The sequence below is a fragment of the Sceloporus occidentalis genome, unplaced genomic scaffold (genome assembly GCF_023333645.1).
Source record: "Sceloporus occidentalis isolate IW3139 unplaced genomic scaffold, rSceOcc1.0.p SCAF_274, whole genome shotgun sequence".
NCBI lineage: Eukaryota > Metazoa > Chordata > Lepidosauria > Squamata > Phrynosomatidae > Sceloporus > Sceloporus occidentalis.
Window position 1 is genome coordinate 871,392 of NW_028317254.1, and position 23,260 is coordinate 894,651.

At 41.0% G+C, this 23,260-nt stretch overlaps 1 protein-coding gene across 2 annotated transcripts; it reads left to right on the plus strand.

Moving 5' to 3' along the window:
- Nucleotides 1–3,063: 3,063 nt before the first annotated feature.
- Nucleotides 3,064–22,505, plus strand: LOC149275643 (beta-1,4-galactosyltransferase 5-like). Of its 2 annotated transcripts, none has more exons than XM_089504508.1 (10): nucleotides 3,064–3,184; nucleotides 15,114–15,248; nucleotides 17,160–17,273; nucleotides 17,424–17,425; nucleotides 18,159–18,277; nucleotides 18,523–18,639; nucleotides 19,022–19,209; nucleotides 19,589–19,711; nucleotides 20,320–20,421; nucleotides 22,358–22,505. In XM_089504508.1, the coding sequence occupies exons 6-10, from the start codon at nucleotides 18,592–18,594 to the stop codon at nucleotides 22,503–22,505; spliced, it is 609 nt and encodes a 202-aa protein (XP_089360634.1). In that variant the 5' UTR covers nucleotides 3,064–3,184; nucleotides 15,114–15,248; nucleotides 17,160–17,273; nucleotides 17,424–17,425; nucleotides 18,159–18,277; nucleotides 18,523–18,591. The 2 variants fall into 2 exon arrangements, with proteins under 2 accessions (XP_089360634.1, XP_089360635.1); XM_089504509.1 differs by lacking the exon at nucleotides 3,064–3,184 and adding an exon at nucleotides 16,687–16,689 and having other exon boundaries at nucleotides 15,122–15,248.
- Nucleotides 22,506–23,260: the final 755 nt, after the last annotated feature.

Consider the following 23,260-nt stretch of genomic DNA (forward strand, 5'->3'; position numbering starts at 1 on the left):
TTCCCTTTTGGTGATCACCACCTAGTTGAAGCTTCCCTTTTGGTGATCACCACCTAGTTGAAGCTTCCCTTTTGGTGATCACCACCTAGTTGAAGCTTCCCTTTTGGTGATCACCACCTAGTTGAAGCTTCCCTTTTGGTGATCACCACCTAGTTGAAGCATCCCTTTTGGTGATCACCACCTAGTTGAAGCTTCCCTTTTGGTGATCACCACCTAGTTGAAGCTTCCCTTTTGGTGATCACCACCTAGTTGAAGATTCCATCGCGATGATCACCTCCACGTATAGCCGGCCTTAACTTCCAGGAGTTGTAAATATTTTTCCCATTATTTGCTTTGCCGAGAAACACATAACTGTAATATTTATTTTGTTAACTGATAACACCGGATCAACTCACCTAATCTGTGACTTTGTTATTTAAAACCGCAGTCTCGTCTAATCCTCCATTATATTGTGCGATACGTCATTGTGTCTATTTGTATTCTCGCAGTATTCATAACCCTTTCTGGGCTTGATGTTTTGTGGTTTGAAATAAAGACAACTAAATTAAATAAATAAGGGTTCTATACAAAACCAAGAATTTTAGCCTTTCGAATAAAAATTGGAAATTAATTTTAAATTACTTATTATTAATATTATAATAATAATAACAATATTAATAATAAATAATATAATTATTGTTATAATAATAATTACTTCTCATTTTATTTTCTGTTTCCTAAGCCACCAAATTAAGTAAGATCTTAAAATTTTCTAACAATTAATATTATTTATTTAATTCATTAACTGTATTTATTTGTTATTATTTTATTAAAATAATTTATTAATATTATTTATTTAAGGTGAAATTAGACAGGTAGAAGGAAACATTGACTCAAATGGTAAGAATGAGGAAGAGAGTGACAGAACTAAAAATAGCCGACACTAAAGCCAGAGCAGTGATTTCATTCATATGACATCATACATCATATAGCATTGATACCAGTGCTGTATGCACAATATTATCTATAAATAGTGGTATTGGCATTTCGGCAGATATCTGTGATTAGGACGCAAAATGACCAACCCTTATCTGTGTGTTAAATGTGTCATCATTGTGTTTCGGGGAAATCTATTTAGAGTGGACTGGGGTTTGGCAGTCTACTGGGCAAAGGGCATGGAATGGGAGAGGTTAGGGGGTCAAGGGAGAAGTGAGCTGTAGACAGGGGGCTGGGTTGTTACACCATGAGGGGTCCATATTGTTATCACAGTGTGTTCTAAAGGGGTAAAATGCACCTTTGGGGTCAGTGATGTAGCTTCAGGGATTGCTATTGAACCGGGTCCTAAGTGCCAGAGGGCCCATTGGCTCTCCATGTGGCCTGTTTGGAATCATGATCCATGTAGGTGGTACAGCATACCAGCTTAGGGCCTCTAAGGTTTCTTGCACTTATTAACAATGGTATAGTGGCCCTTGTCATGGCCATCTGAATGTGTCATACTGTGTACAGGTCTACTTTGAGGCAACAGCAAGGTCCATGCCGTTGGTGGCCCTCGTCGCATTTGCTCTGTTCCCATGTGTGTGATGTCATATCCCTGCATTCTTTGTCAGTGGAGCTCCAGAGCCATGCGAAGGAGAGGTCCTCGAGTGTCTTCCTTCTTGGTCCATCTAGCCCATGAATCCCTCCTTTAGGCTCTTCAGAAACACACAAGACTCCATAATTATTCCGACTCCTGGCCTCCCTCCCCCAGTTCTGCCTTTGATCGAGTCTCTTACCCAAGTTCTTTCAAGCGCTATGAAGTGATAAGATAACAGAAAACCTAAAGTGACATTTTCCATTGTGCTGCCTCTCTCACACCTTGTGACATCAGATATGACTTTTCCAGAGACTCAGCTGCTAATCGTCGAGGTCCTTGAACTGTCTGCTGGGGTTGGTCCTTCAGCTTAAGAAGAAAAATAACGTCATCTCCCAAGACTTACGACACTTTATTTCAGTCTTTTCTAGTTTTGTTTTTTTGGGTTTTTTTTACATTTTCCTATTCACTTACAAAACTAATTAAATTTTGACAAAGTTAATATCAAACCTAAATTATAATCTATTGGCTTTCTTGTAACGTCCCCGGTTGGGGTAAGACTTTCCCAGGGCACCCAACTGCACCAAATAGAAACACGTGTCAATGAGACATCACACCATTCTACCCTAGTGAGAGGGTGGTAGATAAGTAGAACAGCCTTCCAGCAGAAGTGGTAGAGGCCAATACAATAATACATGTTCCTAAAGAACATTCTAACCCCTTTTCTGATATGACATAATAATATATATTAATAATATAATTGCAGTATTTTTACCTTGCAGGAAACACAGCTTGCATCATCCCATATTTAACACATAATTAACCCATGCATGTTAACCCCTCAACCACCACCCCTGTATCCCTTTGGCACTAAATGGGTTATGTGTCCAAGCAAAAAAAAAAAAAAAAAGAGGGAGAGCCCTACGTTATTTCCAGCGGTGGATAGTTTGCAGATACTCCCTGCGGAGCCCCGCCCCATTCCTTGTTTGTGATTCATTGTAACATTGTAACAAGAGTCCTTCCGCTCGCTCTCTCTCTCTCTTCAGCCTCTCCCAGCAGCCGGATAAGCCCCGCCCCCTGCGTTCTTTCCCCGCCCTCCCCAGCCACCTCCCACCCTGATTGCTCTGGTCTCTCTCCATTCATGAGCCCAGCCTCAGACAGGGGATACCCATCTGTGCCCTTCCCTTAGGACCTCACCCCCTCTTAGGGCAAATCCCCCACACCCCATATATACACACACAGTTCCATTGGCACCTCTTACACCCACACACCCCATTCTCCTTATTTTACACCCATCTGCAGAAGCCTGGATTTCTGGTTTTTTTTTTTGCTGCCTCCCTGCAGATCCAAAGCCCAGATCTGGATATTTCTATGGGATTAATCATTATTATTTCCTAGATCCAATTTAACCAGCCCTGAGATCAGCATCTAATCCTCTGCAGCCTTTCCAGGAATCCTCTCTCTCTCCCTCCAGAGATCACATATTTATTCCCCCCCTGAAAGACATCATTTAAATGCCTTCTGCTACCATGAGGAAGATCCTCCGCGTCCCCAACCGATCAGTGATCGCAGTTCTGTTCCTGTTCTCCCTGTCCTCCTCATTCTTATATTTTATATACGCCGCTCCAGGAATAGGTAAGACAATCCTCTTTTCTTTAATATATTTTACTATCCCTGCATGTGATCAGTGATCACCCACCCATCAGATGCCCTTTGTGTGCTGACACATTGCAGGAGACCCCTTAAACAACGTGGGAAAGGGGGGAGGAGAAGCAAAATGTATAAACATTCCAAATTAGAATTCCAGCTATTTGGAATACTGCATTTTTTTTCTAGTATTAACAGAATTTAAGAATTATCCCTCCTATAATGAGGAGACGCTCCAAAGGGTGCCTTCTTAGAACCCCCTATGTGATGGGACCTTTGGATTTCTATATTTGGGGAATAGATTGTAAGCTCTGCTGCCAATGTTAAGACTTGCATATGGGATTATAGTTTGGAATCTATATATGTTGTATTTAATGTAACCGGTACCAACCAACCAACCATGATCTATAGCCGTACGCCCATCATACGATAGACATGCGGCTCCTGAATCTAAGACGAGACCAACGACTGATTAAGGTTTGAGTCTTTACAGCAGTAGAAACGGGCTAGTAGACGGGGGCCAAATGGGGCCGATCTGTCGTCAGATTCTATGTAACCTCCATAAGGCCTTCTCTGGGGGTGGGTTTACCCAATACAATAGGCTTGCTTGTGTTCTTCATAATCAAACCTGTTTTAAAGGCTGGTGCACCCGCCTTATCCTCGATATGTGATCCAAAGTGCCCACCGACCAAAAGAAAAATGAGATCTGCTTGAAATAATTGTGGATTTTTTTTAATGGGGAAGGAGGAAATTATTCGATAACGTGTTGAATTTGAAGGCTGATTAACCCGGTTCCTCAGCACTGTTGTTGTAGACCTCTTGGGTCAGGAGTCCACGCGATGCAATTCCTTTTTTAATGATTTTCTATGCTGCTACGATCTAGCGTTTGCTGTTAGCGAAAGGTTAAATTGCGATGGTTTCAGGAGCCGCAAGGAAGAAATGCCAGGGAGCTTGCAATCTATAGCGGATGGGAGAACGCCGTGAGTCATTGTCGGGGTTTCCCCAACCTGTGTAGCTCAGTCACAGCTGGTTTTGGGAATATCCAAAGGTTCCCAACCCATGCACCGCGGAGATCCTGGATTTTTGTATCATGCGGACATGGTTTTTAATGGGTTCTGTAATACTCTAATGGGAATACACGGGTAAAAGCAGCCCGTTGAGATAGTTGGGCCAATGTTCCTGCCCCCCTATTTACATTTAATTCATTTTAATGAATTTTAATTTTTTAGCGCAAAATTATTTTATTATTTACGGCATCTATATAAATTAAAATTTTTAATATTTTTTTTTTTTTACGTTTTATCACATGGTGGCTTAGTGACATAAAAAAACCCTATTCTTTTAATGTGTCTGGTAGACTAGTACAGTTCGAACCCTTTAGTTGGCAGCTTCCTGGTTGGGGGTCTTCTTTACCGGCACCGTGCAATTCGAGCCACCCTGTTGTCAACAAACCCAATGGGGGTAGCATGGCAGAGCTGCACGAGACGCATTGCAGTGGCCACTGCTGTCTTCTCTCTGTTGGGTGCATTTGTCGGGCAGATATGGGATGCCAGAGACACATAGGGGTTCTGTGACCTCCCGTGTTCAGTATACATTAAAAGCCCCCCCTTTCTGCCAATTTCAGTTAATAATTAGCCATGCGTCTTTTGCAGCATCCTTTGAGTGGTCCCGTCATCCGCATCTGGCTTGTATAGAGACGTAAAAATTGTGTTGAGCTTGTAAAAGTAGCCGCAAAGATGTGTTGAGCTTGTGGTATGTATACTCACTGGAGGGTAGGGTAGATATCGACCCCCTCGCAACCCACCCCAAAAAAATTTTAGATGTCACTTTTTGACCTATGCATCTTCCAGCATCCTATACTAATCAAGGTGCCTTCATGATGCACGACCTGCCGTTTTTTACTGGCGACTGTGACCATTGAACGGACCTTTTGAGTTGAGGGTCTACGGATGGGATTTGTGGGTTGGATAGCTAACCAGCCTAGCATATCCCTGAAGACTTTTGTCCGTCGTGTCTTCTTCTTCTCTGTCCAGGAGGAGACTGGGAGGGCACCAGAGGAAGCCGATTCATTGATTCAAATATACACAGGAAACATAAGAGGATACTGACAGGTCGTTACTATTATTGGTTTTTTTTACATGTGCCTGGAGGGGGAGTGGAGTTCCTCTTTTTCTTTTTTTTTCTTGTAATTCGTAGTAAATAAGCTTCCTGTTTTCCCCCACAGTGGGACCCATCGCAGGCGCAGACCAAATTCTTTAAACAGGGATGTGTTAAAAATTACCTATGATTCTACAACGTGTCCAAGGACCCAATCAATGATTTATACCGCCGCCACGAAGCTTATTTTGCAGAAATGTTATAGTAGAATATTTGACAAATTATTATATTTTTATTTTTTTACTAGAACTTCAGCCTCTAAGATTGGGGGTTCCAGAAGCTGAACATGATCAGCGATAGGTTCATTTCTTCCCTTTAGTATTACTATGGTGGTTTTTTGAGGTTATCCTAGTCTGTTTTTATACATACTGTTCATTAGAGTAGAATTTAAAAAAATGTATCTTAAAGAGATGGAAAGAAGACTGAAAACGTGTAACTTTTTACACAGTTGTATCTTGCGGTCAGTCACAATTAGACACTCATAAGATATGGAATCACTAGGGTTTAGAACGTCGGTTCAAAAGACTTTTGGCTGATGGCCACCTTGCATCTTCTGGACCTAGAAGGTGGTCCTCCATAAGACACTAAGAATGTAAGAAGAGTTGTTTAGGTAGGTAGTAAGGGGGGACACACTAGCTCTGTTCTATAGGAAAAACTTAAGTTTTCTACTGTTTTAGTAGAATGAATTGAGCAGAATGAGTAGGCGGCCGAGGGTAGCCTCACCAAGGGATGAGTGCTACATGTAAGATCTTTGTGGTGGATGGCCTTGCTGTTTTTGGCTCTTCACCACAAGAGAATGGATGTTTTATGGTCCCGTCTGTATCTCGGTATTTTTTTTGCAGAAGTAAAAAGGTCTGAACTTAGTGAACAAAGGATTTCATTGTAAATTTAAGTAGGTTCATCTTTCTGAAGTGGTCCATCTTTTAAAAGCGTGAACCAGATGTCTCCTAATGAAACCCGTGTATAAATGCACATTACATTCATCTGAGAACTTAAATATGCCCTTGGTCCTCTCTACCAAATTGTTTTTGTTTTTTAGGTCACATACGCCCTCTGCTTTGCTAGGTGCTATTTACCACCCCATAGGCAGGCTAGAGGTTAATTCAGTTCTGCAAAAGTAAGAGGGGGTGGGGGACCTTCTTGTGTATGTATTCACGTGCTGTGTCTTAAGACTTGTTGAACCCGTGACATCTTACCACTCGGCTTGAGTTTGCTGAGCTCAAAAATCAGACAGGAGAAGACAAGAGACCCGTCCGGAAATATTTGAATCCTTGTTCTAAATCAGCCACGTGTCCCAATTATGCTTTTTTAATAATAATAATCTGTATTTGTTTTAAATTTTGACCAGAACTCCCACCTTTGAATGAGGTCCTAACCTCCCAACAAACCGCCACTCATCTGAGAATTGGCTGCAAGATGACTTAACCTCATTCCACCAGATTTAAAGGGACCTTCAGGTCCTTAACTATATATCTTTAATGCACATTAGAGCCCAACGCTTGGACTCCAGCGCGTTTTGCTTGGACTCCAACGCGTTTTGTGGCATACAGATACATGCAGACAATAGGTCTTTAATTTGGGTTCACAACCAAGGCTTAGTTCTCTTTCCCCCACCACTTTTGCTTCTTCTGAAGCAGATACTCTGTGTCCCTTTAACCGGCCCATGGTGTGCATATAACCAATAACATTTTTTAGGAAGTCCACTCCTGAATTCTATAAGCCACCTTTTCCACCAAATTGAGATTCTGTTGTGTCTTCTGGCAGGACTAAGATTCGGCTTCTTAAAGTCCTTACCAGAAAACGGAACATCACATTTTGAGGTGTGTGAGTGATTGTGTGTATGATGAAACTCGAGAACGCTCTGTGGGCGGAAAGATCCAAACAATCCGGTGAAGGACATTGAGTAATCTCAACCTCGTAATACCTGAGAACTTCTACCTGCTTTATCAAGGAAGTGCTGCTTTTGTAACTGGGGCAAACCGTAACCTGTCCGTGAAATGATTGCTTCCCGGCAAGACATAATGGCATAACTTTTAATACCAGTTCATGCTCGGTGAGACAGCTTAGGGCGCTTGACGGTCCCTTTACAGAAAATACAGCATAGAAAAAAAACTTTATACTTTGACAATGTAACATTTCTTGTATAAATATTTCTAACATTAAATGATACCTTTTAATGTTTTTAGGCTTGGGTGCTAAAAGTGCATGTATTATGTATTTTATAGGTCTTGAATGGCTACGCATGATTTTGCCATTTTTTTTTAACCTTTTTTTTTTCTTTCTCATGTTATATAAACCTTTGTTCACCGAGCTATCCCTCAAGTCTTTATTTTTTTTAAAAAATTTGTATTATATATATATATTTTTTTTTTTTTTGAGAGCATCCAGGGACGTTTTGTCAAGTCGAATCATTCTTTATTATGTCAATGGATCAGGCTTGAAAACCCAGAGAATTAACCGTCTCTGCCTAACTCTTGCATTGCGTCGTGGCGTCGTGTGTGGGCAGGAGTCTTGACTTATTACGCAACCCGCACAGGATAATGAAGAAAGCATCTTCCTATTGGGTAAAAATTCAAAAGGATGTTTGTTGGCTCTAAAAGGTGGACCATCATTCAGATCATGGAAACGGGACAGAGACTCAACAGCTTGACCATAGTGGAGTCCCTTTGGAATGAACTCCAAGTCAGAAACATTTCACCTTCCATGCTTGTGAGTTGTGCACTAGCTGTGCACTGAGTTAGGAGTTCTACAGTGCACGAACAGGAAGTGTACTTGAGCACACTTCCTGTCTTCAGCAGGGGGAGGAGTTAAATGAGACAGAAGTCCCACTTTCTCCTATAAAAGGAGAATGCATGCACCGATTTGAATGAAGGAAAATGCACAGGTGTTCATGCATTAAAAAGGAAACGGGGGAATTGAGTCGATTCTTGCAACTCATAGTTGTAATTTTTAGTAACCAGGGAGCCAGAGGTTGGCTTCCATCCACACTAATAACTTAAAACTCTGCCATGTACACCCTGTGAGTAAACAAACTCCCTTTTTATTATTCAGATACCATTCAGTAAATAAAGTCATCTTCTTTCATGTAGCTGTATCAAAGAAAGTAAATGGCTGCCAAGTGTGTATGAAACTATCCAGGTTTGGGACAAAATAGAAAACGGATCTAATTTTAAGTTTAAAGCTGGCTATGTTTAAATTTACACATTTTTAATATGGTACGAAATTCCTTTGCTGTGTTCAGAAAAACCTGGTTAGGAAAAAGTCACCCGGACACTTCTAGTTCTAATCAGTTGAGATTGTATACAGTGTAACTGTATTATTTTATTTATTATTGTGTTCTCTGACTTATACGTGCATGAATATGGTATATCTGCTCTTAAATAGCAAATGATGTCATTGTCACAAGAGGAGAACCCTTGACCCCACAGAGTTCCTAATCGATCTGAGTAGGTTCCTGTCCACCACGTTCTCCCCTATGCATGGTCAATGAACCCAGGTTCACTCACCTGCGGCTAATGAAACAAAATCTCTAGAGTTGATTTGGGTAAGATGGCCATCAATGTGTTGTTTTGAAGGCACGTACTTTTTTAGATGTACATAGTGAGATTTGTCCACTGGCCACCAGTAAGACCACGCAACCTCATTCTCTCTGGTGCCCGTGCACCGATTGGTTTGATGGTTTAGAATATATGTAGTAAGTATATGTAGTAATCTAGTAAGTATTCTAGTAGAGCAATCCTTTTTAGTGGTGGCTTTACTTTGTATCTTTTCGACACGCCTTTTGATCCGTTGGTTTTATGGTGCAACATTGTGACACCAGCTTGGGTCACACTAAGGACGAGGCACGAGAATAGTATTCATATGATTCTCAGCTTTAAGTATCGCCTTGCGGTATCATAAATTTAGGATTGTCCCAAAGCCCAAGTTCAGTAGCAGTACTCTGGTTATCCTTTCATGACGTCTACATTGTAATCTGGTTGAGTCTTGGTAAATCAGACTTGGTGTTCTTCTGTTTTGTCTTGATGGTTATGGAGTAGTGTGGCAGGAAGGTCAGTTACTTAACCCATACCTCCCAAATGTCGCTGGTTAGGACCCACATTCCCCTATCCTTCTTTCCTCCGTTGATGTCCATCTTTTCCAGGAGCTTAGATACTCGTGCCCAAACATTCTGTTTCTATACACATTATTGGGGCATTTAGGGTCGTAGAACCCTGTGATACCCCCATACCCAGCAAACATGCTGACCTCCTAGGAAAGAGGGGCACCGGGGAGAGTAAAAAGGTGCACAGGTTTTCGGGACACTTTGGATTTAAGAAGTGGTTCATTGTTGCTCTCAACATGCCTCGTTTCAGTTTTGTCTGTCCGGGGGGTAATTGGGGTAGGTTATTAGGTGGGCCCAGGCTGCCATTCCCCAGTGTATTGTAAACGTGGTTTAAATGACCTTCAGCGCGCGATGCTGGACATTCTGTATTAGGGACATGAAATAGATTAACACGGCGCAGGCTGTTTCTCCGGCTTGCCTCTGCTTAGGTCGGGCAGTTAGAGCCCATTCAGATGTGACGTTCCATTTGTGAATTAACATCCAGTGACTGGTAATGGATACCGCGGCGAGACTGACCGCGCGGTCTGCATTCCCCATACTCGTTGTGATCTCTGTAACTGGAGGATATTAATACCCAGCACAAACCATTAACCAGCCACCGGTGACTCCACGCTTGGCGAGAGGCATGCTATGGATGGGATACAATTCATTACATTCTGTAGACGTTTAATTAATTTCCCAGTAACAATACTGGTTGAGGTTCCACAACCCTAAAAAGTCCCCATAATATGTGCAGAAACCGCAGGTAATTGCTTAGCATCTGGTCAATGTTGCAATAAGAAGATGGCGAGATACATCATGGAACTGATTGTTGACCCATGACCGGAAATTATATCCCGAGATACTTGGTCTTTTTCCATTTTTCTTTTTGGGAGTCTTGCTGAGCATTGTGGGAGTTGTAGTTCCATGATAAGTGAAAACCTGCCTGTAGGTCTGCAGAAACCTTTTCCACTGCTCGGGGAGAAGCATTTCATGGCCAACATGACCCCACACCCTATTTTTGTTGACTCTCCAAGGAAGGCGCACACTAATTGTTTTAATGAGGCCAATTACACTGTTATGTTGGAGCGGATAGGTTATTTGTGGACTTGGTTCTTCTATTTTGATCACTCTTAGCAGATATAAATGGGCCCCATTGGGGTTTAAAGGGACCGTCACGGCCAATTTTTGTTGTCTCGGTTTTAGAGAGCCTTGAGACTTTTTAATACTAGTTTTTTTTAATAATTAAGGAAATCATATGAAAAGTAAAGTTTAATCACCACTGATCACTTCCGGATTCCAAAAGGGGATCTGCAGGTACCTTGTAATAAAAAAAAATAAAATAAAAAAAAATCTATGTATTGAAGACCAGACTTATCTGCTTTTAACATGTTAGACATTCTCCTTTAGAGGTGGAAGTTGAGAAGTGGAATTTGTTAGACATGAAAGTTTATTAACTGGCTTTAAAGGGACCAGTTTGGGTCATCATTAGGTCTTCACAAGATGACACCACCCACACTACGTGGTGAGCGTTATGATGTCATGATGAGCATATAGAGGATAAAATTGGAACTGTTGGCAACCATACTTTGTTCACTCTTAATCTCAAATGCAGACGGGGTGGGGGGGGGGGTTTCTGGCGGGCGTTATAACTCGGTTTGCATCTGTAGGTCTACCTGACATCCCAGGTACTGAAAGCTCTACAGACGTACAACCAGCAAGTCCCTTTTTACAGTCTATGGATGTACAACTCCCACATGCTCAGCCAGCCACAGACAAGCTCATCAGTTACCTGTTGATCTGGGGTGAACTTTTTCCATGAATTATTCATGACCTTGGTACCAAAGCCTCCATTAATATTCACTTTTAGGCTCATTTTCCTTGCATGATACGGGATAATTTATGTTTACTGGTTACGGGCAACACGCACGGTAATTATGGCCGCGTGTTTCTAGTAAAAAGAACAGACGCTTCTCCTAAGAGACCTGATCTTCTTGTAGGGCCCTCAGAGTATTTTTTCCCTCGTAGTTACCGGTCTCCCTTATGATACAAGCTAAGCTCTCATGGAGGATACGCTGCCAGCTGGCAGAGAATTATACTCTATTACTGCCACTATTCTGTTCCTGTCCATAGAAATGTCCTATAGACTTGCGCGGTTTCACCATATACCTCCATTGCAGGTTCTATCATAAAGGACGTAGAGGCATCTAAGAAGCTTTGGCTGTTAAACATAAGAAACCTGCTTCTAAAACACAATAATTTACTTAAAGGAGACCATTGTGGCATGAATCATTTTCTTTTAACCCCTTAAGGGCAATGGGCGGTCCCTAAACCCATTGAAAACAATGCATTTTGAGCCCGTACATGTACGGGCTTTGTCATTAAGGGGTTAATAAACAGTGTCCTCTTTCAGGACGTTGATAAATTTTTTTATTTTTTTTTGTAATATTATATGTAATATTTTTTGCCATAACTATACCATGAATTCCTTGCGCCCGTTAACTCTCCGTATACTCCCTCTCGCTGTGTTTTAAAGCACCAAAAATGTGTGTTTTTTTCCCCTTTTTAATGAGTAATAAAATAACCAAAGATCTTTACGGGAATTTATTTCTAACATTAATTATAAACATCCCTCCAGATCATTCGGTTTTACATTATTAAACAAGACGGTGAAATCGGAGACGTTGAACTTTTTTTTCTTTAAGAATGAATTAATTCTACGTTTTAAATTAAATGGGGGGGGCATCACGGAAATTTAAAGGGACCCCACAGGTATCGTATGCATAAAAGTGGTTGGACTGCCCCTTTAAAGGGAACCTTTTTGATCGGGGGATCAGTTCGGAGGTTTCAGGCTCCGTGTTCCTCTGTCTCATGCAAATCGTAAGTGTTGTAGCCGGCGTTTGACCTGCAGTAACCCAACCTGATAATATAAACAGTAAAGCTGCTGAGGCTTCTACATTTATTCACGGGCCAGTAAAAAAAATCATAAAAAAATAACATTTTGCTTATCTAGCCTGGCCGCTCGAAGCAATTTGTGGAGGTTTACGGATTTCGTATGAATTTCATGAGAGCGTAGACAATTTTTAGAATTTAATATATTAGGCATGCGATAAAACACTACAATATATACCCCCAAAAAATATTTTCTCGTGGTCCCTTTAACCTCAGAAATGCATGTTTTGCAAAGCGGTGGAATATTCTTTTTTTTGTACCTTCTGTTCTTTAGGAAGATCCAGAGCCAACAATCTATATTTTTTTTTAACACTTATAAGGAAAACTCCCTTGTTTTTTTTTTTTTTTTTTTATGAAGATTATACTTTGCGCCATCATTATCTTCAGAGTAAAAAGTAAAGAAAAGCGCCGCCGCTTGCTGATCGGTTCCTGGCGACTGCTTTCTCTCACCGGCAGCGTCCGCACCGCGCTGTCGATTCCTTACTCTCCGAAGTAAATATATATATATCTATATCTCACACATTCATATACACACACACATGTATACACTACTGAAATGGATCAGAAATCCAGCGCAGACGGGGTTAATGTTGTAAAGGACTATTGTAGCTGGAATCGTAGGCGTACAGAGGCCCTTTATCACTCCCATCACTCCTGTGTTCCAACGGCCCTTTATCACTCCCATCACTCCTGTGTTCCAATGGCCCTTTATCACTCCCATCACTCCTGTGTTCCAATGGCCTTTTATCACTCCCATCACTCCTGTGTTCCGATGGCCCTTTATCACTCCCATCACTCCTGTGTTCCGATGGCCCTTTATCACTCCCATCACTCCTGTGTTCCAATGGCCCTTCATCACTCCCATCACTCCTGTGTTCCAATGACCCTTCATCACTCCTGTGTTCCAATGGCCCTTTATCACTCCCATCACTCCTGTGTTCCAACGGGCCTTTATCACTCCCATCACTCCTGTGTTCCAATGGCCCTTCATCACTCCTGTGTTCCAATGGCCCTTTATCACTCCCATCACTCCTGTGTTCCAACGGCCCTTTATCACTCCTGTGTTCCAACGGCCCTTTATCACTCCCATCACTCCTGTGTTCCAATGGCCTTTTATCACTCCCATCACTCCTGTGTTCCGATGGCCCTTTATCACTCCCATCACTCCTGTGTTCCGATGGCCCTTTATCACTCCCATCACTCCTGTGTTCCAATGGCCCTTTATCACTCCCATCACTCCTGTGTTCCAATGGCCCTTCATCACTCCCATCACTCCTGTGTTCCAATGGCCCTTCATCACTCCTGTGTTCCAATGGCCCTTTATCACTCCCATCACTCCTGTGTTCCAACGGGCCTTTATCACTCCCATCACTCCTGTGTTCCGATGGCCCTTTATCACTCCCATCACTCCTGTGTTCCGATGGCCCTTTATCACTCCCATCACTCCTGTGTTCCGATGGCCCTTTATCACTCCCATCACTCCTGTGTTCCAATGGCCCTTCATCACTCCCATCACTCCTGTGTTCCAATGGCCCTTCATCACTCCTGTGTTCCAACGGCCCTTTATCACTCCCATCACTCCTGTGTTCCAATGGCCCTTTATCACTCCCATCACTCCTGTGTTCCAACGGGCCTTTATCACTCCCATCACTCCTGTGTTCCAACGGCCCTTTATCACTCCTGTGTTCCAATGGCCCTTTATCACTCCCATCACTCCTGTGTTCCGATGGCCTTTTATCACTCCCATCACTCCTGTGTTCCGATGGCCCTTTATCACTCCCATCACTCCTGTGTTCCGGTGGCCCTTTATCACTCCCATCACTCCTGTGTTCCGATGGCCCTTTATCACTCCCATCACTCCTGTGTTCCAATGGCCCTTCATCACTCCCATCACTCCTGTGTTCCAATGGCCCTTCATCACTCCCATCACTCCTGTGTTCCAATGGCCCTTCATCACTCCCATCACTCCTGTGTTCCAATGGCCCTTCATCACTCCTGTGTTCCAATGGCACGTTGTGTTTGCTGATATAAGTTTAAGTTTGAAAGGCTAATTGATGGTTAGAAACCCTTTTTGTAATTATGTTACAGCCAGAAGTGTCCTTGTTTTCCAACCATAGTGTGTGTGATATATATATATATATATATATATATATATATATATATATATATGTATATGTATATGTATGGAAGTGTGACATAGGAGGTGGCAAGCAGCAGATATATATATATATAACTTTCTTTTTTTTCTTTTCATGACATCATAGGGCAGTCCTTTCCCGTAAGGCTTGCCTTTCTCGGTTATCCTTTTGTGATGTTGACATATATTGCGTGTGAATCGTCTTTTAACCAAGTAAACCAAACCCATCGCTTTATAGCAATCAATACTTTCCACTTACGATAGCATTTTGTAATTACTTCCATAATTGGGTAACAAGGTCTTCTCCTGACAAAGGTACTTTTTTTTTTTTTTTTTTTTTTTTTTACCCCTTAAGTGCAGTTTTATTAAAGGTTTCAGATCTGTAACTTGATAATGCTAAGCAGACCTTAATCGTTGGCCTCGTCTTAGATTCGGGAGTCGTATGTCTGTCCCATGCATGTTTAAACCCCCTCGCTGTATTACCCTCTACCACTTCTGCTGGGAGGCTGTTCCACCTATCTACCATCCTCTCAGTAAATGCATACACATGTACAAGCCAGATCTGACCGTCGTCTTTGCTTTCCTTTCAGTGAATACTTACCTCTTCATGATGCAAGCTCAAGGGATCATCATCAGGGAGAACGTGAGAACCATAGGAGCTCAGGTGTACGAGCAGGTGTTGAGGGGCGCGTATGCCCGGAGGAACAGCAGCAGCAACGGTACAGGTAAGTCTTCACGGTGGCAACAATCTCTGCGGGTTAGCTTGTAGCATTCAACCGTCAATGACAAATAATGACGAACTTTCTAAAAGTGGTGCCCAGAGACTCTTCAAATATTAACCCTTTAATAGCCCATTGCAAAGATTCTATGTAGAGGCTCATCAAATGTTACCCAAACGGCTCTATTACCGGTCTTCATGGAAACCTCGACTTGTCAAAATTTAAAGAGACACTTATTTGAGTCACCTGCGTTCAAGCAGGGATATCAGCCATAACATACTGGGGGGAAAAGCTGGGAGTCTTATATATGATCACAACGGGGGGGATAGGAAGGAGGTGGCTCCAGGCTGTGTGACCCCGAGAATCTACCCCTGACTGAGACTGGGGCAAAAATCCTGAGAGTTCCTGGGCACGGTAGTCGCTCTCCGGGCACCTTATTTAAAGCGCAATTCCCATGGTATGATTTTATTTATTTCTGGTACCACTTTAGAAACATATTTCAAAACATTGCGTTAATGTTTCAAAACAACAAAATATACAGATACAATGTTTGTCACGGCTACTTATTAGCTGCATGCGCTGCTGTTTAGAAGTTTGGGGTCCACTTAGAAATGTCCTTGTTTTTGGGAGAAAAGCACATTTTGCCCATTAAAATAACGTGAAATGTATCAGAAATCCAGCGCAGACGGGGTTAATGTTGTAAATGACTATTGTAGCTGGAAACAGCTGATTTTTAATGGAATCTCTTTATAGACTACAGAGGCCCTTTATCACTCCCATCACTCCTGTGTCCCAACGGCCCTGTATCACTCCCATCACTCCTGTGTCCCAACGGCCCTGTATCACTCCCATCACTCCTGTGTTCCAACGGCCCTGTATCACTCCCATCACTCCTGTGTTACAATGGCCCTTTATCACTCCCATCACTCCTATCACTCCTGTGTCCGAATGGCCCTGTATCACTCCTGTGTCCAAATGGCCCTGTATCACTCCCATCACGCCTGTGTCCCAATGGCCCTTTATCACTCCCATCACGCCTGTGTCCCAATGGCCCTTTATCACTCCCATCACTCCTGGGTTCCAATGGCCCTTTGTCACTCCCATCACGCCTGTGTTCCAATGGCCCTTTATCACTCCCATCACGCCTGTGTCCCAATGGCCCTTTATCACTCCCATCACGCCTGTGTCCCAATGGCCCTTTATCACTCCCATCATGCCTGTGTCCCAATGGCCCTTTATCACTCCCATCACGCCTGTGTCCCAATGGCCCTTTATCACTCCCATCACTCCTGTGTTCCAATGGCCCTTTGTCACTCCCATCACTCCTGTGTTCCATGAAAACAGCTCAGTGACCCCAAACTTTTTAGCAGTACCGTGTGTGTCTTTTCTACGTGTTATTTTGTTGGCGGCGCTTCCTCTTTAAGCGTTGCATGCCGCATGGTAGCGGGTAATCACAGCCTGTGCTTTGTGTTTGGATTGCACACACTTAGATTATTTGAACAGTGTCTGTTCTCTGTCCTAAAGCTCATAAGAGGAAAATATGTGTCGTGGTTCTCAGCAGAATCCGGGATTTACTTTGGCCAAAAAAAAGTGAAATGCAATGTGCCTGGGTCTGGGTTTCTGTACAGAATTTAAAGAGACAGTACAGAAAAAAAAAGTAATGTAGCTTCATTCATTCTTTATCACATTATTAAGGAAAATGGATATGGCAGTATTGGTCCAAAAGATACTTTTTCTTTGGAGCCTCAGAAGTCTCTTCTTAAATCTGAAGGTGTATACCAGTTGTGCATTCATAGTAAATTAAATGTATTTTGGTGGTTGTGTCCCTTTAAGGGTTCTAGAAATAATGTTTATAAAGTATATTCATTTTCTATTGTAACAAAAAACTTTTTTTTTTATTTTTTTTTTTTTTTTTAGATTATCCTTTTGATTTTAATCATAACGAGTCCTATCTTCAGACAACTACTTTCCTGCCGGAAGATTTTACCTACCTTCCCAACCAGCTCTGCCCAGAAAGACTTCCGTCTATGAGTAAGTCGTGACCCCATTGTTGCTCAAAACGCTCTTGATGTTATGTAAATATGTGGCTCGATTTCTCTGAGAGTTTTAAAGCAGATTACCTAAGGGCAGCAACGCCTTGTTCTCATGGGAGACTCAACTTGGCATATGTTTTTAAATGAGAGGTTAAAGAAAACTTTGTGAGAGGTGGTAGACAGGTGGAACAGTCTCTCAGCAGAGGTGGTAGAGGCTAGTACAGTGAGGATTTAAACATGCATAGGAATAAGTTTCGTTTTATAACTAACATACATTATTATGCTTCTAAATGCCTTAATTAAATCGATCGGTCATATAAAAGTCCTGATAATGCCCCGCCTATAGCCACTAAGAAACCCTGCTATTTCTGCATGATTGCCATTAAACATTTAACCGTCGGCGTGCTGGGTGTGCATTCCTGTAACATCGGCGGCACTTTAAGACCTGTGGCCACCACATGACATGCGTGCAGCTGACTGCACGCTGCGAGACCCAATTGGCCGCTGGATTATTATAGGGTCATTATTGGCCAGCGGCCCCCAGGCATTAGCAAGGCATGTCATTTGGCCAGTCTGGGCCTGCTTGTGTAAAAAGGTCTTCAAAATATTTAAGTGTTAGTATATTATTATTAATACAATAATTTTTTAATTTTTTTTTTTTACTATATATATATATATATAACAATGTTTCATTATTTATTTACAATTAAATTAAGATCCTTAAGAAAAGGATCAGGATATGAACTGTTATGTTTATCAGTCAATAAATAAATAAAAAGCAAATCGTTGTCTTAAGGGATGAAAGGACTTTAATACCCTTTACAGGCTCTATCTATTCTACGCTAATTGATTATGATTATAATTTTCCTTTTCTATCCAGAAGGGCCGATGGGACGTTAACATGAGCGAAATTGTAATGAGTGACGTTTACCAGCTTTTTGAGAAGGAGTCAATCAAGCCAGGAGGTCACTGGAAGCGAGCGATTGCATCCCACGGTGGAAGGTAAGCCCCCCGTTGTCTCTCTCAGTAAAAGACCACCTACCCCCCTCCGTCAGAGCAAGAAAAGTCCCTGGCCAGAAGAAGCCCAAGATGTGTCTGAGTGTGGGGGGGGGTAATGTGTCCTATAGAGCAACAGGTCCACTTTCGGCAATTTTTTAAGTATTTTTTTTTTTTTTTTTTTTTTTTACTTTTTAATGTTTTTTTTCCAGTGTTTAACTAAAAATGTGAACTCCGTTTATCTCCCGCAGGTGGCCATCCTCATCCCGTTTCGGAATCGCCACGAGCACCTTCCGGTTCTTTTTAAACATCTCATCCCCATGCTCCAGAGGCAGCGTCTGCAGTTTGCTTTCTATGTGATTGAGCAGGTACGACTAAATTATCACCAGTTCTATAAACCTGAGCCAATAACACCTGTATTAAAAAAAAAAAAAAAAAAAAGTTCTATTTGATGAATCTCCACCGAATCGGAGTCCAAAATTCGAATCACTTTGCTAATAAATTTATTATTTTACAAATATTTTATAGACCAAATTACAATGTTAAATGGTGTTTACCAAAAATCTTCTTTTTTTTAATATATATTTTTTTTTATTTAATTTTTAAAAAAAAGTTTATATTATGATGTAAAAGTTACCAATAAAAAAACAAAAACCCTGGGCATTAGAGGTTTTTATAAAAAAAAAAAAAAAAAAAGAAAAACAATAATTCTATTTTTTTAAATTTTTTTTATTTCCTCCTCCGTTTTAGGCCGGGAGCCAGCCGTTTAATCGAGCGATGCTTTTTAACGTTGGCTTCAAGGAAGCAATGAAAGACCTCGACTGGGATTGTGTTATATTTCATGACGTAGACCACATACCGGAAAACGATCGGAATTATTATGGTTGCCAGAACATGCCTCGCCATTTTGCTGCTAAATTGGATAAATATATGTATCTGTAAGTCTATGTTGTAGCAAAAAAAATAAAATTCTTGTATATTTCCATATAATCGATGAATGAGGGTGGGTCGTCAACGCGTTTTACGGATTTGGGATAACTGGTAACAATTTTAATTAATATTCGCTTCAGTAACAAAGGGAAGCGAGTTAAAGTTGTGTTGAAGATGGTGAACCTTTTAAAATAAATAGTAGATTTTTAGACGGGTCGATTAATGCAAAGGCGCTCGGGGGTTTTGGGGGATAGGTCCGCTTGACGGTCAGCTGGTGTACGCTGTGGACAGTTTGAGGATGAAGCCAACCCTTTGAAGGCATATTTGTTCTTTAAAACATCTTTAGGTAATTCTTCCTAATAACGCCGCTCTTATTTTTCCTCGCAGGCTTCCTTACAACGAGTTTTTCGGGGGAGTGAGTGGCTTAACGGTGGAGCAATATCGGAAAATCAATGGTTTCCCCAACGCGTTCTGGGGATGGGGCGGTGAAGATGACGACCTCTGGAATAGGTACAAATGTGCTTTTATTGCTTTCCTGATTGTGTTCCTTTTAATCCTTATCTGGCCTTCTTCAGGCGCCATTCGATGTTACCTTTGGCTTTTGATAAGTCACGGCCAAGCGTTGGGAATTGAGGTCCTTGAGCTTCTCTAATTGTTTGTTTTCGACACCTATTCTGGTGGAAAAGTTACTTTCTAATAATTAAGCCCTGCTTATAAACCTGAAGCAGATGTCTATCTGCATCTCCGATAAAAGAGTCAGATAGTCTTATGAACCATCTTATCCTGTAAGCCAGAAAAGTGAACGCCTGATATGTTGAGCGCGTGTCGGGTCAACTAACGTTCTGGACAATGTCTTCTCTATCTGCCAAAATCAAAGTGATGATGGACACCATGGTGGACAGGAGGTGGCAGATGGATGCTGGAACCAATAGGGGCATCTTTCACTGCGTTTGGAAACAATTTTGTATCCAGATCTGGTTAAATTCCATGAAAAGGGAAAGGTCCTACTAAAACAGAGTGTTAAGGATGAGGCTATTGGGAGAATGGGTCAAGTTCTCAAAAACTTTGCCCTACGGACTTACCGGGCAAACAAATGACTCGCGCTTATCTGTCCTCAGGGTACAAAATGCAGGGTACAGCGTCACCCGGCCGGAAGGAGATGTGGGAAAATACAAATCCATTCCTCATCACCATCGAGGCGAGGTCCAGTTCCTTGGACGGTGAGTGCGGTATAATTTCTAATAATCTTTCCATAACGGTGTCGTTTTTCTTTAGTGATTATTATTTTGTTAACATTATTCCTAGTATCATCGAATGTTCTAACCCTTCCCAGAAATAATGGTTTAACCCAGCACATGCATAATTTTAGGCCTGATAGGTTGTTACCATAGAAAATGTAAAAAAATGATACGTTAAGAGGAGTACTAGAGAGGGCGGTCGTTGTTTTATGGAAGTGGAACAGCACCTTTAAGCGGTCTCGCCCGGTAAGCTGCTGTCTGCACGAGTCGACATCACTCTTACGTCATATCTGTCCCTGGACTGTTTGACAGGTTATGGTCATGTGATATTTGTTAAGCAAACATACGACGACAAATAGCCTTTCAGCCCTCCCCTCCCCTTCTCTTCTACACAAACGACGGACTCTTCGCTGCAAATGAGTCATTTTTCCTCGATAACCGAGGGCCCTGGTTTCAGGGGTGGGTATATTCCAAAGGCGAGAGAAGATAAAAGATAAGAAACCTGCAATTCAAGAGTTTAAAGGGGATACGCTCCAGCTTATTTTAGGGAGAAGCTGTAGCTCCAGGGCTGCAGCAGAGTGCCTCACCGACATTTCCTTTTACCCCATAACTGTTGTTTTTTTTCTACTCTCAGAGGGTATATCGGTTCTGAGCTTAAAAATTAGGCTGTTATGGGCTTTTCCCTAGATTTCCCACTTTCGATGTTTGTTCGCGGAGTCCTGACCCCTTCAAACGGGAGCTCAAAGCATTCTATGAGATCCCCGGAGGCTCTGACGCTTCTGGAGGGCCCTGGTCCTCTAGGACACGTGGTCACCCTTGCCTTGAGCTTTCAGGTGGACAAAGAAGGTTTATATGAAAAAAACTAAGCTTCTTGAGCCATAGATATTCTTATTATATAGAAAAAAACGGCTGACTTTCTGTCGCCTATAAAATATTTTCCCTGTTTAGATATAAAAATCCAATCCAAACCCAACGTGGAACCAATTCCACTTCACGTTCATTCAGTCTCTGGAAAATTCAGGTTCCTTAACTGTTCCGAGCGAAGGTAGCGTACCCGTCCAAAGTGCAGCTGCTGGTAATGACGCTGCCATGTAAAAAAATTCTTATTAAAGATAAAAAAAAAACTTATCTCCCCAATGTTATTCACGTCAAAGCCTTATTACTTTACGGAGGCAATTACACTTTAGTTTAAGTTAAACTTTGTTACCTAAACATTAAGGTTTAAAAAGTAACCAAAAAAACCCCTGATTTTTCATATATATATATATATATATATATATATATATATATATATATATATATATATATATATATATATATATATATACAAACAAATACAAAAAGGAAGCACTCACCTGAACTAGCATTAATTATAAGGGGGTGCTGCTGAAGACCAAAATCATACACAATCTCTAAATCAGCGCACACACATCAAATCAGATTCAGATTATAAACTCTCATGACTGTAGTTAAAATACTTAAAAACACCTTTCTAAGATGACAAAATTTGAGTTTTAGTCACATTATATGGGCATATTATGCTAAGCCCACCACTACGCCAAAGTACTCCAATGACGGTGGGTCCTAACCTAAATACTGTTGCTTATATGGAGCTAAATCTTTGCAAGTACATTGCTTACATTGCTTACTATATGTCTATATATTTATAAATTCCCAGCATGCATCAGAGTTCCATTTCCAAATTTGACTGTTTTCATAGGTTTCCCGTAAGTTGTTTAACTATAAGCAGCAGTTTTTAAAAAAAAAAATATTTATTTCATGAACTTTTTGGGTAATTATATCTTTATGAATAATGTCTTTAATGGTTAACTTGAAAATATGCATTTTTTTTTTTAATTTTGCATTTTTGGAAAACTTTTTTTATTTTTAACAATCAAATTTTTTTCCTCCCCGTTAGATATGCATTGCTAAGAAGATCAAAGGAAAGACAAAGTATGGACGGTCTAAATAACTTGAACTATCATCCAAACATTACGTACAGTACCTTTTATAAAAACATTACTGTAAGCCTAACTCCGGAGCTGGCTCTGGTGACCGATTATTAATTGCAACAGAAGATGCGTCTAGTTTTTATTAATTTTTTTTATTTTTTTTTAATATTTTATTTTTTTTTGCTTCGTCATGGAAACCTCACCCGGGATATACTCTTAAACTTCACAAAAACAAAGGAGATTGCTGTTGATCTGCGGGAAGAAAGAATCCACCAGAAATGAATTTAAAAAAAAAAATATTCACTAAATGTGAATGTTCTCACTCAAATGTAGATTTTTTTTTTTTTTAAGAAGGTATATTGCTGCTTTTTTTTTTTTTTTTCAAAAAACTTTGCATTCGGTCAGTACCTGGAGACTTTCTAACTTACTGTGATCTTGACCGGTTACCTTCCGAAGCCATCTTTGATGAAATGACTGGATTCGCTCTTCTTGGAGATAAATGAAGAGGATCCTATCGGGCAGCTGTCTTTTACGAACAACCAATGTAATCGAAACCGGTTTCTTCAAACGCTCTCGGCTTCCTGCTTGAAATATATAGATCTATATATAAATATATATATATTTATCACTTCTTACAGAAGTGTTGATGTAAATAAGCTATGTAAATGGAGTCTTCATTTTTTGTTTAAAATTCTCAAACTTAAAATGGAGATTTACATAACAGATTGTTAAGAAGTGCAGAGCATAATGTGGTATATTTACTGATTTATTTTATTTTTTATTTTATTTTAACAAAAATTGTCTGTGTGTCAACCTCGACAAACAAAATTCCTAAAGTTACTGTAAAGCTTTACTCAAAAATATCACAT